The sequence below is a fragment of the Poecilia formosa genome, unplaced genomic scaffold (assembly GCF_000485575.1).
Source record: "Poecilia formosa unplaced genomic scaffold, Poecilia_formosa-5.1.2 Scaffold92, whole genome shotgun sequence".
NCBI lineage: Eukaryota > Metazoa > Chordata > Actinopteri > Cyprinodontiformes > Poeciliidae > Poecilia > Poecilia formosa.
This window is the reverse complement of record NW_006800031.1, coordinates 544,549-560,109: the sequence shown is the minus strand read 5'-3', so window position 1 is coordinate 560,109 and position 15,561 is coordinate 544,549. Positions and strand designations below refer to the sequence as shown.

General features: G+C 35.9%; 1 protein-coding gene across 1 annotated transcript; it reads left to right on the top strand.

Moving 5' to 3' along the window:
• Positions 1-1,811: 1,811 nt before the first annotated feature.
• Positions 1,812-12,122, top strand: krt1-c5 (keratin, type 1, gene c5). The gene is made up of 9 exons (XM_016674208.1): positions 1,812-1,937; positions 2,758-3,158; positions 3,757-3,839; positions 4,720-4,876; positions 7,559-7,723; positions 7,814-7,939; positions 10,375-10,592; positions 11,570-11,598; positions 11,909-12,122. The coding sequence occupies exons 2-9, from the start codon at positions 2,766-2,768 to the stop codon at positions 12,022-12,024; spliced, it is 1,287 nt and encodes a 428-aa protein (XP_016529694.1). The 5' UTR covers positions 1,812-1,937; positions 2,758-2,765; the 3' UTR covers positions 12,025-12,122.
• The last annotated feature ends 3,439 nt before the right edge of the window (positions 12,123-15,561 follow it).

Genomic DNA, 15,561 nt, shown 5'->3' with positions numbered 1-15,561 from the left:
AACTATCTGCACTAGAAATTTGACAATAATACATGGTAATAGTTTGTATTTTGCAGTGTACTGCAAACTTTTTCATATAAATACCATTTGAGATATTTAGAAAGATATTTCACTGAAAAAACACAAAATCTTACTAAGTATTTTTGATCTAGTTTCTAGTGCAAACATCTTAGTAAACTTAAAATAAGACAAAACTAAGGTACAAGTAACTTTTCAGCAATAAATAGTAGCTTGTTTTTAGTCAATAATTGATTAATATTGATGACAAAGTTCTAGTTATAAGTGAAGTAATTTGCCAGTGGAACAAAACATTCCAACTTAAGTGCAAACTGTCTTATTCCACTGGCAGATTACTTCAAAGCAAAATGTATTTCTTGCTAAAGTTACTTGTGAATTAGTTTAGTCTTGTTTCAAGTATATTAAGATGTTTGCGTGAGAAACTAGACCAAAACTACTTGGTTAATTTTTTTTTTTTTTTTTTTTGCAGTGTACCCCCAATTAACCTTGGGCTTTGGTAATTTTTCTAACTTCCTCCTATCCCTGAAGTGACAAATGTGTCTCATCATCACATCAGAACCAGGACAAAAGGATGTTTGAGAGCTGGACAAAGCGAGAATCTCTTCGTCCACAATAGAGTTGTGTTGGGTGGAGCTTGGCGGAGTTAAATCTAACAGTCAGTATCATGGAGTGATCTGATATATGCTGGAGAATAATGCTCAGGGCAATTAAAAGTGTTACATGTTTATAGTACATACAGAAAATAGGAGATTACGTATTGTGAAGATGCAGAGATAGCTGACCTGTATTACGTTTGAGAGGTTTCCAGTTCAGCCAGGTCTGCCTCCGCCCTGCATTTCTCTGTACATTTCTCAGGGGTTTTTACTTTCTTTTCACTCCATCCTTGCATTGTTCTCCCCTCCAGTCATCCGAGTTGCTCTTCAGCTTCTCACATCTCACCAGCAGCCATTGTATCCTCCCTCAGCACACCTGGGTCTGGTGCGTGCAAACCACACTGGGCTCTGAGGAAGAGCTTGTCATTGTTTGGAGATGTGAGACCAAATATTGCCCTGAAAACTAGTTTGTGTGCTGCCAAAACGAACAAGGATACTGTTGCTTTACTGAATTTATCTCACTATAAAAGCACAAAATCTTACCAAGTGTTTTTTGGTCAAAATACAAATACCTTTTCAACAGGACATAGGAAGTATGTCCTTAATACTGATAAAAACGTACAAGTCCCAGATTATTTCACCTATAACAAGCCAAATTTTCATAGAATTCAACAGAATAGAAACAGCCTTTATTGTCCTGCAAAGGGGAAATTCAAGTGTGACAGCAGGTAGAAATAAAAAACAAAATAAGCAATAGTATTATTATACTGTACAAAACTATAACATAAAATACTGTTTAGTTATTAGAAATAGGCAACAGATCCCTTTTTCAAAAATATAAGTGAAATAATCTGCTAGTGGAACTGGCATGTTTTAATTATTAAACAATTTATTGACTTAATTAAAACTTTCATGTCTTGCTGAACAGTTGTAAGTCAGTTTTGTCTATTTCAAGTTTACTAAGATAGTTGCATTAGGAACTGGACCAAAAATACTTAGTAAGACTATTTTCCTGCAAAATATCAGTTTTAACCATCTTTAAGGTGTGTTTAAAGGTAATCATACACCTTTCCTTCCTTAAATTAAGCTTTAAAGGTCATGTTTGCTGAACTCATGGCTGCCTTCAGGTATTCTGCTCGGTGTCATGTTGCATCCCTCTTCTTGTTTGCAGAGGGGCTGGATTCCCCGGCGGCGCCTCCTCTCTAAATACGGTCACAGAACTCACCTGTGTTTAGCTGCTGCAGCAACAGAGTCACTTTCACCTCCGAGAAGCAGCAAGTCGGCCGAGCTGAGCAAAGAAAGACCCACTGACGCTCTGAAGCACATGTAAGTACTGCTTCTCCTTCAAACAGCAACACAAAAACTGGAACTTTTCTGAAGAAAGAATCACTCTCTAATAGCTTTTTCTCTTTCTATTTTTTAAAGAGGAGACATGTAAAGCAATAGTTTGTTAAAATAATGGCCTACGTCATTTTTTTTTGCCAAAAGAGATTTTTTTTTTGCTGCCTAAATCAACTTTTTGAAGCTTATTTTAGTTATTTATCTTTGCTAAATCACTTTAGGCAAAACATGACTTGGGCCATTATTTTAGGAAGGTGATCATGTGAAAAAGTTAAAGTTATGTTTCAAGCAATGGGCTGGGCTTTACTGGGGTTGCTAGGCGATGGGCTGGACTTCTCTGGGGTTGCTAGGTAACGGCGCAGTGCCATTGGAACGTGACTTAACAATCAGGTGGTATTTGAAACGACTCATTTTCCAGACACTAAAAACGAAAAAGTCTGGGTGGTTTGTTTTTTTAAGTGCTTGGGCCGTTTATAGAAGCGGTAGAAATCCAAAGGGAAGCATAAAAATGCGCAAAGTGTTAATTTTACATAATATGTTCCCTCAGGGGCTGACAATAACTTTTTCTGTGGCCCTTACATGAATATAACTTCCGAGATAACAGTTTTGTGCTTAAATATTATTTACTCCATCAAATCAAAGCCGTTTTTATCTGCATATTGCCAAATTACATTATTGTGAAATGATGTACATCAAATACAAACAGATATTTATTAATATTTTAAGTTTGTTAAAGGGTTTTATCAATACATTCTGCCACAACACCCCTGCCTTAAGGGAAAAGCTCACTCTAAACTTTCTACAGAAACCACAATGGCCTCCACCCTGTCAGTGCGCAGCCTCTCAGTGCATCAGCCCTCCTTCTCCAGCGTCACGGTGAGAGACAGCGGCCGCAGCCTGCGCTCCAAACCCCCCGTCTCCTCTCTGTCCACCGTCAGCACGCTTTCCCTGTTCCGCTCGGTGTCCATGGGAAACGGCCTCAACATGCTGGGCTCCAGCCTGTCCCTGAACGGCATTGGGGCCAGCGATAAGGAGACCATGCAGGGCCTGAATGACAGGCTGGCCAACTACCTGGACAAGGTACGGTCACTGGAGCGGTCCAACGCCGAGCTGGAGGTGAAGATCAAGCACCTCATGTTGGAGAGAACGCCAGAAGGCCACGACATTGAGGGCATGATGGCTCAGGCACATGCCATCGGGCAGGAGGTTAGTGACTCTGCAGAAATACTGTCCATGGTCACTGCAAAAACACAAAATATTACCAAGTATTTTTGGTCTAGTTTCTAGTGCGAATATCTTGCAAAACTAATTTACAAGTAGCCTTCCTGCAAGACACAGGAGCTTGTTTAAAGTTGGAAAATCTTTTTGACAAATTTTTTCACATATTTGTTAAAACTGTCACCATGTCATGACTTTATAATATGAGACAGATCCATCCATCCATCCATTTTCTGAACACCCTTGTCCCTCAGTGGGGTCGGGAGGGGTGCTGGTGCCTATCTCCAGCTAACGTTCCGGGCGAGAGGCGGGGTACATCCTGGGCAGGTCGCCAGTCTGTCGCAGATATGAGACAGATAATCTGTGTAAATATTGACCTCTTCCTTGAGCTACTAAATGCTCCGCTCCCGATCAAAAACAACCAATCAGAGCTAAGAGGAGGGTCTTAATTCTGTCAATCAATCACATGTACTAGCTGCTCAACATGCTCAAGTGCACTAGGATATTTGGAAGCTAGACCACCGATACTTTGTAATATTTTGTGTTTTTGCATGCGACTTTCTCAATCACATGTTTTCCTCTATAGATGAGAAAAAGGACGCTGGAGAACGCCCGCATCATGCTGGAGATTGACAACGCCAAGCTGGCAGCTGATGATTTCAGGGTGAAGTGAGTGTCATGCAGAGGTTATTTTTTCGCTTCTGCTTTCCTGTGAGTGTTCACATGGGAGTGCCAGACAACAAAGCATGAGAATAAATGACTTTTCTGTTAGACTGTGAAATAAGAGCCCCCTTCTCACGGAGCTCAGGTACTGAACAACCAAGAAACACCAGTCACCAGTCCAGTCCAGTTGGAGCTGGTAGTGATAGATTATGCAGGTCAGAGAGATCCCATCCATCTCTGAAGAGACCGGAGCTGGCAAAGAGGGTAGAGTCGAAAAGCACACACTGGGTTTTCATGATGTACTGACGGTATTCTGCTTGGTTTCATGCTTACTACGACATGGCTTCTGTTAGAATGAAAAATGAATCACAATATAAACATTTCATATCAGTCGATATCGCTAATAATTGATTAGCTTTTTGTTTTAAATATATAAAATACCACCAAACTAACCCTTAACCCTTCCTGTTTTATTCAGTTTTCACTACACGCTGTTGTTTATTTTTAAGCGATTTTAAGACATGGTGGTGAAATGTTAAGCCGCTGCTGCGTCAGTTACTCAACAGACCATTGCTAGGCAACCACAAGTTACTCAAAAGGCTGTTGCTAGGTAACCAAAGAGAGAGCCAGTTAGTTGATACCACCAACTTTGCTTAGCTGTCTTTCCTCTGCGTACATCTCCCAGAATACTGTGCGGTTCTGGGTCAGAGTTTAGTGAACATTATATTGAATATTCTTTTTAAATTTTATCTATCCATTCACATATATTGTTATTGATTTATTGTCCAGTCCTAGCTTCTGGTCATTTCAGCCCAATTCCTCTAAGTTACCATTACATTTTATTTTTTCAGCAACTATTTATTTCCTATCTTTCTTTTTTCTGCAGATGGGAAGCAGAGGCCTCCCTGTGCCAGTCGGTGGAGAGGGACTGTCAGGCTCTAAGGAGAGCAAAGTCAGACCATGACCAGATCATCGCCACTCTGAGAGGAGACCTGGACAGCCTGAAGGAGGAGACATACTACCTCAAGAAGAATCACGACGAGGTGAGAAAGAATCGGCGGTCTGAGCAGAGGAGAGTGATTTTCCCACAGAAAAACAGACAGCAAAGTTGTTCACAAGCAGTGATTTTAAACAATAATTATATTGTAATAAATATAATATAATAAATAATTATATTTGTATGTGTTTGTAAAATACATACAAATGTAATATTTGTATGTATTTCGCAGGTCCGGTGTTTTCATTAAATAAAAAATCAAATGAAAATCACACGTAGATTAGCTTTTTCATGCGATAAGCTGTTAAAAAACATGGCGGCGACAGATGTAAACAGTATGACGCTAGCTCTCATCTATCAGCCATCAGACGTCAACAGCAAGCAGTGCTTAGGGAAAATTTTAATCTGTGATTTTTACAGAAGAGCTATGGATTCAACACGTTAAAATACACAACTTCTCATAAACTGTGTGATGCTGTGACAGCTCTGGTGGCTCCAGCTGTACATTGTCCGTAAAAAGATAAACAAACCTTCATCCTCCTACTACTTCCTGTCGTCGTCTTCTTCGTGGTTTTCGCTGGTAATAACATCCGGCTGTTGATCACGTGACTTTTGTGACGCAAAAAAGGTGTTTCAATAGCAGTTTCTGGGAAATACAAGTCGTATCAAAATGTTGCGCAAAAACTTTTGATCGAAAAACGTAGCCTTTTCGAAATTGGCGTGTTTCCGTTAAGTGAATTTATTTTTTTTTAAGTTAAGTTGCGCTATTTTATTTTGTGGGTAATGGAAACTCAGTTACTGTTGAAATTTGACTGATATTTTTGGGATAAAAATTAAATGAGACACATTTGACCTCCTGAGCTGGACAAAATGTTTTTGCACCTCTGATCTCAAGCTAGTATGAAACTGGGACATAATAATCACATAGTATGAACACAGACACTCCCTTCATCATCAAACTGAGAGTGTTTAGATAGACAGGCGTGGTGACCAGGATGTCACCTCAGACTTAATTAAGTTTTGTTTTACAGCTTTCACAGTGCACTACAAAGATAAAAAAAAAAAACAATTATTATCCACAAAGTATCCACATTGATGGGAAGAATCCTGCCTAACATTACTTTATCGTTTTCCTTTGGTATCTGAGCTTGTGATGTTAATTTTCGATCATTTTGATTCTCTTTTAAAGGAGTCCAACACAGGTTAGGTCTCCGGTTTTTTTCTCTTCTTCTTCTTTTTATTGGTTGACAAAGAAAAGCAGGTAAGGAGATTGGGAACAGGTGTATGACCCATCAAAATCACTAATTTAAACAATATTTTCTTTTTTTTTAACATGTCTGGCAGAAGTGTTATCTGAGCCCCAACTGATTTACTTTTACACATGGAGCATTATGGCTTTTGCCATGGTGCCACATTGGATGCATGAATGAAACTTTATTAGAAATTTAGCTTTAGGTTTATGTCAAAAGTAATGGACACAGAGGTGGAAATGAAAGAAAGGTGGGGAACCAGTTTAAAGAGGAAGAAGCATAAAGAGAGCACAACTGAACACCAGGAGTCTGTACACCTGCAGAAAGAGAAAAAACATAACTGAGAAACCACAACAATAATACATTCATATGTACTAAAACCAGATTTCTGTGAATGTTATCCAGCTTATTCTTGAAGAAAATACCTACAAATGGAAAGTAATTGATGAAGTGTAAATAAAAACAGAGAAAATGTCCTTTAAAAAAAATACAAAAACCAGTTTGAATCATTTTGGGCTCAATTTAATACATGAACACTCCAAATCTACAAAAAGAAGACAGATAATTATCTTCCAAACTACATATATCACCCATTTGTTTGTCTTCACAGCCATTCTGGTTGCAAATTGCCTAGATAAACACTTTGTCATTATTGTTCAACTAACACAACTCTAATACCTTAAAGTATTTGAGTTTTTCAGATTTTTCTTCTTCCTTTTCTCATAATTTGATGTTCATACTCTAAAGATGTAGAGGAAATCTGATAAACATAACCGATTCTTCAGCTGAGAGAGTCTACAGCTTCAAGTGTCGGTTATTATCTGTCTTTGTGTGAAATCAAGGCTCCATTGTTTAAATCTTTGCCATGTATTCATAAATAGATTCAAAGTCTATATGTGCAGTTGGAAAACAGCGCTAAAGAACTATGCTGGATAGTTTGTCAGAGGTAGCAGACAATTCTTCAGTGAATTTTGAATTTGCCACTGGGAAACTGGGACTTATTAGGTTGTGTTACTACATCAACAGTAGTAAGATGTAGTGGAAACATTGCCAGATATGTAAAAGTATGTCTTAAATCAATGCTACATGTAGCACCTGCAACTCAAAACTGAACAAATTAAAAGTTCTGTTTGTTTTTGGATAGTTTGTCAGAGGTAGCAGACAATGTTTCTCCACCATTAGCACATTAAGCAGCACGTTCACGAGGTTGATTGACAGGGCTAAGACTTTCCTCCTGGCTCTGATTGGTTGTTTTTGGTGCATTACTTCAGGCGGCAATAGTAGCTCGGGGACGAGATTATCTATCTCATAACAATAACACATCATGATGACAGTTTTAATAAATATGTAAAACCATATATTTTTTATAAAAATTACGTACTTCAGCTTTAATATGAGTCTGACGTCAAACCCAGCTCCGAGTTCCCATTTCCCAGGTAGCTGGAATGCAACATTAATACCAACTGCACATATTGCAGGAGATTAGCACCCTGAAGGCCCGCCTGGCCACGGAGCAGGTGAGCGTGGAGGTGGAGGCAGCTCAGGGGCCCGACCTTGGGGCCATCATGGCTGAGCTGAGGGTCCAGTACGAGGGCATCTCGCGCAAGAACAAGGAGGACGCTGAAGCCTGGTACCTCAAGAAGGTTGGTGAAAATCAAGCTTGTTTCTTCTGTGATTGTTGCTGGAAGCAGAATCTGTAAGCAATGACCTGTTTTACCGATGCGTTTCCACAGTTGGAGGCCATTCAGTGTGAGGTGAAAGAAAGCAATGAGGCGCTCCGCTGCGCCCAGGGAGAGCTCAGCGAGAGGAGGCGCTTCCTGCAAGCTCTGGAGGTGGAGCTGGACAATCTACGCAAACAGGTAATCCAGAGTTTATGGGTGGTGTGACAATGTATCATCTAGGACTGGACAATAAATCAATAAAAATATACATCACGATAAACATGTAGTCAATATCAATAGATTATATGTCTGATAGAATATTTAATATTCAATAGAATATTAAAGATTGGTGGAATCAACTAACCCACTCATTCTTTGGTTACCTAGCAACAACACATTCTATTTGGTTACCTAGCAACAACCTGTTGAGTACATTTAAGGTTTTGCTACAAAGCCACAAAAAGTAGTGGAGTGAATACTGTGGATAAAGGAGGAAAAGTCATGTCACCAGTTTGGCAGTATTTCAGATATTTAAAAGAAAAAATTAATAAAAATAATTATTGATAGACTGATATGAAACACTTATGAGAAGTTGTAATGTTTCTTTGTTCGTTGCAGGAACAATAATTTGACTTCACAACAGACTCAGGTCTTGTAAGACAAAAGTTATCAAGTTGGTGGAATTTAGGACAAATGTACATCAAAAACACAAAGTTAATAGATCGATTTTTCAGCCAGTTTCTGCACCAAAGAGTTAAGAATGTTTAAACATGTTTTCACTGAGGCTCTTTAAAGGTAAATATATACAGTTTTATCTAAAAGAATAGAACAGAAATATACATTATTGGAGAATATTTTGTGCAACAGTGTCAAAGTTACATGCAATTTAAGCAAATAGTCACACAAATATAGAATATAAACAAAATAAAGAATAAAAATACTGTACACTAAGGGAAAATTTTCAACATAAATACTGTGTAGTTGTACAAAAAATACTCTAGTCCAGAATGTGGATCTGTGTTGGTTAAAATGTGCATGTCTCTTTGACACACCGTTTATAATTAGTGAACAAAGTTACATTTTTTATCACCGTCACTCTGCACAAAATAGATCAGAGTGTATTTGCTAACTTATTAGCAAATACACTCTGCAATACTTCTTATTGCAAAAACGAAGTACTCATGACAATAATAGTGTTTTTTAAAATAAAGTATTTTAAAAAGATTGTCTCTCATTAGCCCACCTGCTTCTCCTCATCCGCACCTCGTCTTCGGAGGTGCAGACGTGTTGGGACAGTCAGTGGAAAACAGCTGCTTGTTCTTTGTGTATAAAGAGCTATTAATGTATAGATACACAAAGTGTGGAGTGGATTCACTAAACTACTGTGATCAATCAGCATGTCAGGACATTGACATCTGCTGGAGAGGCACATAAAGCTCTTAAATGTTTGCGCAGCATGAAGGCAGTAGGTTGACACCATCATTGCTGACAGACCCTCACGTGTCGGGCTAAGAAGGGTGACTGAATGGAAGGCTGAAAAGGGCGACCTCATTGTCGATAATTTGTTTATGATGATTCAAAAGTTTCAACCTTTTATCCTCACCTTTTTGACTCACTTTTCACTTTTCAAGTGTGCCATATTATTTCAACTGATGAAAAGTAACATGAGCTGATAAACACTAAATTTACAATAAATAACAAGTTTGATATCTTATATTTCAGAGGTAGCAGCCATCAGCATGATGTAATTCCTATATTATTTTAAAAGTTATTTTTCCATGTGTAATAACTTTTAGTTTGTATTATTTAATGGTATTTTTGGTGCTCCTGGGAGACCCCTGGTGGTGTGGGGGACCTATTACAGTCACTTACCTCTCATATGCCTTGGGCCGGCTCTGCACACAGCTTATCTCATATTTAACATAAATAGTAATTAATATATATTTTTAGTATTGGAAATAAAATCACAAATATATCAGTCAAAGAAAATTACACAACTGGTAAATGAAATATTAATTTGCATCAAAAACAAAAGAAAAACAAATCGAGTTGGTAGTTAACGTCAGTCCAGCAGCGTCTGCCCTTATATTAAATAAAATGCAACAAACTACCTAGCAATGGTTCCCAGTGAACAGTTGACAATAGTTAACAATCATAAATTAAACACAGCTAAAATGAACACTAGTTATAACAGTTAAAAACTTAAGCAAAACATGGCAAAATTACACCTAAAACCCTGTATTAATATACTTATATCTTAAAAGTATTACATGTATAGGATACATAGAGCAGATCCCAACACCTACCACGTTAGTGGTTGCTATGGTAACCGGCAACGGTCAAGAGCAGCATAACTTGTACACCTATGAAAATCAGGATAAAATTATAACTTTTTGACTAAACAAAATGAATTTGAAGAATAAATAAGCAAACTCTGACAAACTTAACATCTATAAAAATGCTAAGACGAAACCTGTTACTGGTTGCTATGGTAACCACCGACCGTCAAGCGTAACGCGATATAGCAACAAAAATCAGGAGAAAATAACTTTGGCGGAAAAAAATTTAATTTGAAGAATAAATAAACCATTTTTGATCAACTTCACTTCCTTAATAATATTTTGTGTCACCAGGTCAGCGTGTTGGAGGGAAACCTGGGAGAGACCGGACACAAATACACGGTGGAGATGGACCGCCTGCAGGCTACCCTGACGCAGCTGGAGGACGAGCTGTCCCAGCTGCGTTTGGACATGCAGCGCAACAAAACCGACTACGAGCAGCTTCTGCGCATCAAGCAAAACCTGGAGATGGAGATCGCCACCTACAGGCGGCTGCTGGAAGGAGAGGAAACGTAAATACGGGAGGGGAACTGGGAAAAAAATCTTATCAAAAATAATCGCTTAAATTAGGATTTTTCTGTCCAGACACTGACCAGAGCTCTTCATAACTTTGGCCAAAATTATAAAGAAGAAATGTTTTTAAAACTTTAAAAATTTATTAGTTTTTCTGCATAGAATTACAACAGAAATCATTGTTTGTGTCACTTTATATTTTATAAGAATAAAATAAAAACATTCATTTTATTTATATAAAAGCTTGATGCTTCTCTTCTTTGAAAATATAAGAATCAAAATAAAACAGTAAAGAGTGGAAAACTTTGACATTGTTGGAGAAATGTCCTCAGAAAAACCAACTGATGCTAGGAACTACATTTAGGATTATTATACAGATTGTTTAAAATGGCCTCATCAAGACATTCCTACTAAAATGTTCTTTAAAACTCTTTACATTCAACTGCATGTCAGTTTGTTTAAAACAACAGACCTTTGATTACACCGATTAATCATTTAAATTAACCTTTAAAGCAACTTTAAGCTCAAATTTAGCCAAATTTAAAATGCTGTCTTATTCCTCTAGTAAATAAAGTTACTATAAATGATTAAATAGAATAAATAAATTCATAGAATATAATAGATTAGAATGGTTCTTTATTTGTGAAAATATTCTGCTTTTGCACAGTGGCTGTGAAAAAAAACTCCAAGATTAAACTAATGATTTTTTTATTTATCAAACACAGATCTGAAGATAAATGAAAAAGGAGCTCCTCATATATTAATATTAATATCCTAAATCTTAGAGACAAAAAAAGTTTATTTGTCCAGCACATTTCAGCAACAAGGCAGTTCAAAGTGCTTTACATCATAAAACACAAAAATAAAAAGTCATAAAAACATCATTGAGAAACCAGTGACAAACATGACAAAGTGGATTTTGTTGTATTTTTGAAGTTTGTGTTTGTTTCATTAATGTTATAACTTTTTATTACAGGGTGAAAGAAACGCCTCCACCTCCTAAAAGTAAGTTTAGACTATTATATTTCGCAATTTTTTTTATTTTTTTTTTTAAAATCTAATCTGTATCTTTTTCACATTATCTTCGGAAATTCCAGCAAGATAAGAAAAGCATTTGATCCTTTATGGATTTTTTTCTGTTAACTTGATCCACAAAAAGAAAAGAAATCTCTCCCTGTTGGAGTCGCGTTGACCCAGATCATCCAGTCATTAGATTTCAATCCAGCTTCACCTCAATAAAAACTCACCAGGCTGTATTTTCTCACTGTGTCGGCACCGGTCCAGCTGGTATCAGATATTTGTTCCTCTGTTGCAGAAGACCCCGAGGTCCGGACCAGGAAGATTGTAAAAGTCGTCACGCAGACAATGATCAACGGAAAAGTGGTCGACGAGTCCAGTGAGGTGGAGCAGATTGAGGACAGCAAGAAATGAGCCAAAAAAAAAAACAAACTCTATTGGGTTTTATACTAAATAAACTGACCTGCTTCTCTGAAAACTCTGGAAATGAGGATTAAAGTTTAGGTGGAAAGTTTTCGCTCAGAATTTATTTCATTTAAATTCTTATCTTTACATTAATCTACTGGTTTCTAATGTTTTGTTCAACTTTTACAACATTAATTAATCAATTATTGTTTGTACAAAGTCCCTGAACAAATATTTTCTATGCAATTCAAACACTCTTAAGTTTTTAAACAGAATCGGTTTTGAACTTTACATTCTTTTTTTTTTTTTTTTTTTTTTTTTACAAATTCCTGTAAAAACATCAGAAAGATCTTACTGCCATTTATTTGTTTATAAATTAAATAAATAGATGTTATCCCACTTAGAGTGTAAATCTGAATGATTATTTTAGATCTTGTTGCAAAAGTATAATGGAGTATCATCGTCATACTAAAAAGAAAAACACCTAAAAAATTACAAGATAAAACAGTCATACGACAGTCATAATATTGCCAAAATAAATTTGTATGAGAATAAAGTAAAAAAAAATAAGAAGTCATAATATAACAAGAATAAACGAGTGCAAAAATAAAGTCATATTACAAGAAGTTGTAGTATTACCAAAATAAATCCATAATATTATGAGAATAAAGTTGTAATAATGTGAGATCTGCTGGTTTTCATAAAAAAATGGTTAAATATTAAACATACAGCCAGAATTTGGCAGGTTATGAAACCTCTATGATTGAGGCAGATCTACAGACATTTAAGAGTGAAGTAGAGAAAAATTCACCATAAATTAAAACTTGTGCGTTTATTTCTTGCTTTTAAAAATGATTGAAGTTGCATACTGTATAATTATTACATCCTGGGGAAAAATGGCTGAAATAAATCTGAAAAACTTCTGAATTAACATCATGCAAATGATGAGTGGATGCAGATTTTTACTGTAATGTGACAGACATTTAATTATTCATTACTTAATAACAGTTACAAATGAATCAACCTGGAAGGATTTGAGCTCAAACTGAAACTCTGCCTGATACTCAGAGAACAAAAGAAGAACCAGAGAAACACGATTTGGCTCCAGCAGGGCACAAACAGCAGCAGTTTCACATTACGACCCGGTGGGAGAGTTTGTGTCAACACTTTCACAACGTCAAATATTTCCAAATATTGTTCCAATCCGTCTCAGAGAGAGACGGATTGGAACAAAATCCTCCACAGCTGAAAGTGGAATGTGCTTTAAAAGAGATTGAATGGAGAGATGGCGACCAAAGACGCCTTTAAAAATTATTCAGACGTTTTTACTCTCCACCTGAAACCCGATCATGTCCCAGGAAACAGAACGCTCTGAGAGGAATCGTGGAGTCTTTTGGGGATTTTATTTGTGTTTTTAAGTCTAAAATGCAAAACTCCTTGTTTGGTAAAAGTTTCTCAGAGATGTTGCTGTTTTGTTTCTAAATCAGGGGTGTCAAACTCATTTTCAATTTGGACCACATCAAGATCAAGAATGTCTTTAAAGGATAGAATATATTAATAAAACATCCCAAAAACAAACTGTTAAAATATGAACAACAGTTAATGAGAAGAACTTCTTGAAATGAAATAATATTGAACATCGTTTTACCTTGATCTACTTTGGCAGAATACAGGTAAAACTGCTGTTTTGATTGATAAAATATTTAAGCACATACAATTATATAAAATGTTTTATTTCTAGGGTGTAGAGCAGAGCTGGGCTTGTTTATCTGTAGAAAGTGTGACTAGACTTACTGTGCAGCACAAATGCCTCTTTTTTCTGCAGTTCTTTGTCATGTTTTCAGCAAAACAGTGTTTTTATGGGAAAACTTGACAACAATGAAAAACATGTTAAAGAACATAGCAAAGAACAATCTGAGCTTATATACTGAGAGAGACGTGGAAATGACAATGCAACCAGATAATTGGAGAAACTAGGAACAGCTGCATCTGAGAGCAAACAATTGCAGTGGAGCTGAATGAAGGAGAAGGGAGGAATGCTCCGAGAACAAAATAAAACACTAAAATAAAACATAAGAATAAATGATTATACTCAATGCTAAGGAATGAGCAGATACAGAAACACCTTAATGGCAATAATTAGAAACTAAGAATATGGCAAGACGTATAGAAAATAAATAAACCTCAAAGAAATTATCAAAACACCTGATTGTGATTTTCTTAAACAGTTAACTTTACATATTTCTTCCTTTTTGTTTTAAACCATCGTTTTTATTGTGTGATGTCACAATAAATATATATTTTTAAATAATATTTTACTTTGTTCCATTTTAAAGAGTTTATAAGAAAATTGACGTTCGTCCATATATACTCACTTCCAGCTGTCATTGGGTGATAGGCCCTTCTTGCTGCAACCAGTATGGTTAACCACTGCGCCACCGTGTGGCCTCCGCCATATTTGCTTCCTATTGATTTCAAAGTAAAACTTCCGAGACAGTTTGATCAACATAAATAAATAAGCCACAAATTATATAATTCTGTTAGCATTTTTGTAAACAATTGTAGTATTGATTGTATTTAGCGGTATTATTGCTGAGATGTTCCAAAAGTACGCATTTTTAGCCGGAGTGTCAATAAACGTGAAGAGTTCATCAAATATTCCAGCTGAAGTTAATTATAAGGAATTTAAGCAAAGTTAGCAGTTCATCATCTGGTCCTTTAATCTTTGATGAATCATCATTAGTCTGTATGAAAGCGAAACTGTTGGTACAACTTTTTAGGCGGTAACTCTTAGAAACACCGCCCTCTTGTGGATGGAAAACGTAATACACAACCGAATTTGGAACAAATACAAGATCAACAGAAATACAGAAAAAAACAAAATCTACTTTATAAATATATGTAAAAATATGGTTACCCTTTCATAACGTATTACGTTTTATTGTGGATTTTATTTGTGGATAAAAACTTAAAAAACTGAATAAATAAATAAATAAATGAACAAATAAAGTTAAAACTGAGCCAGAATTGTATTTAAAATAAACACAAGTAAATCTAAGGTTTCTTCTACATTTACTTAAATATAAATATTATGATGATGTACATAAATATACATGTTAAAGCCCAGAAATACTGCTGATTGACACAAAATTTAAATAGCAAACACATGTCTATATTAATAAATGCAATTAAAAAAATAATACTAATAATAATAGTAATAACATTTGATCCAGTAAAAGAGAAAAGACAACTAATGAGAGTCAGAGATGGATATAATTTAGGTCTTAAACTAACAAAATTGCTGTATATTTTTTTTGTCTTTGAAATAAGAAAATTAGAAATTTCAACCTTTGCTTTGGTTTTTGTCGACTCTTTTTTTCTACGCTAATAAGAGTAATTAGCATGAAAAATGCTTTATATTTTATAAAATACAATGTTATCTTGAAGTTCTTGTTCGATTTGGTGTAATTCAAAAAATCTTGTAAAAACAACTATAAAAATATGCACCCATTTTTAATCTTTTCATTCTCATTTAATCCTTGGTTG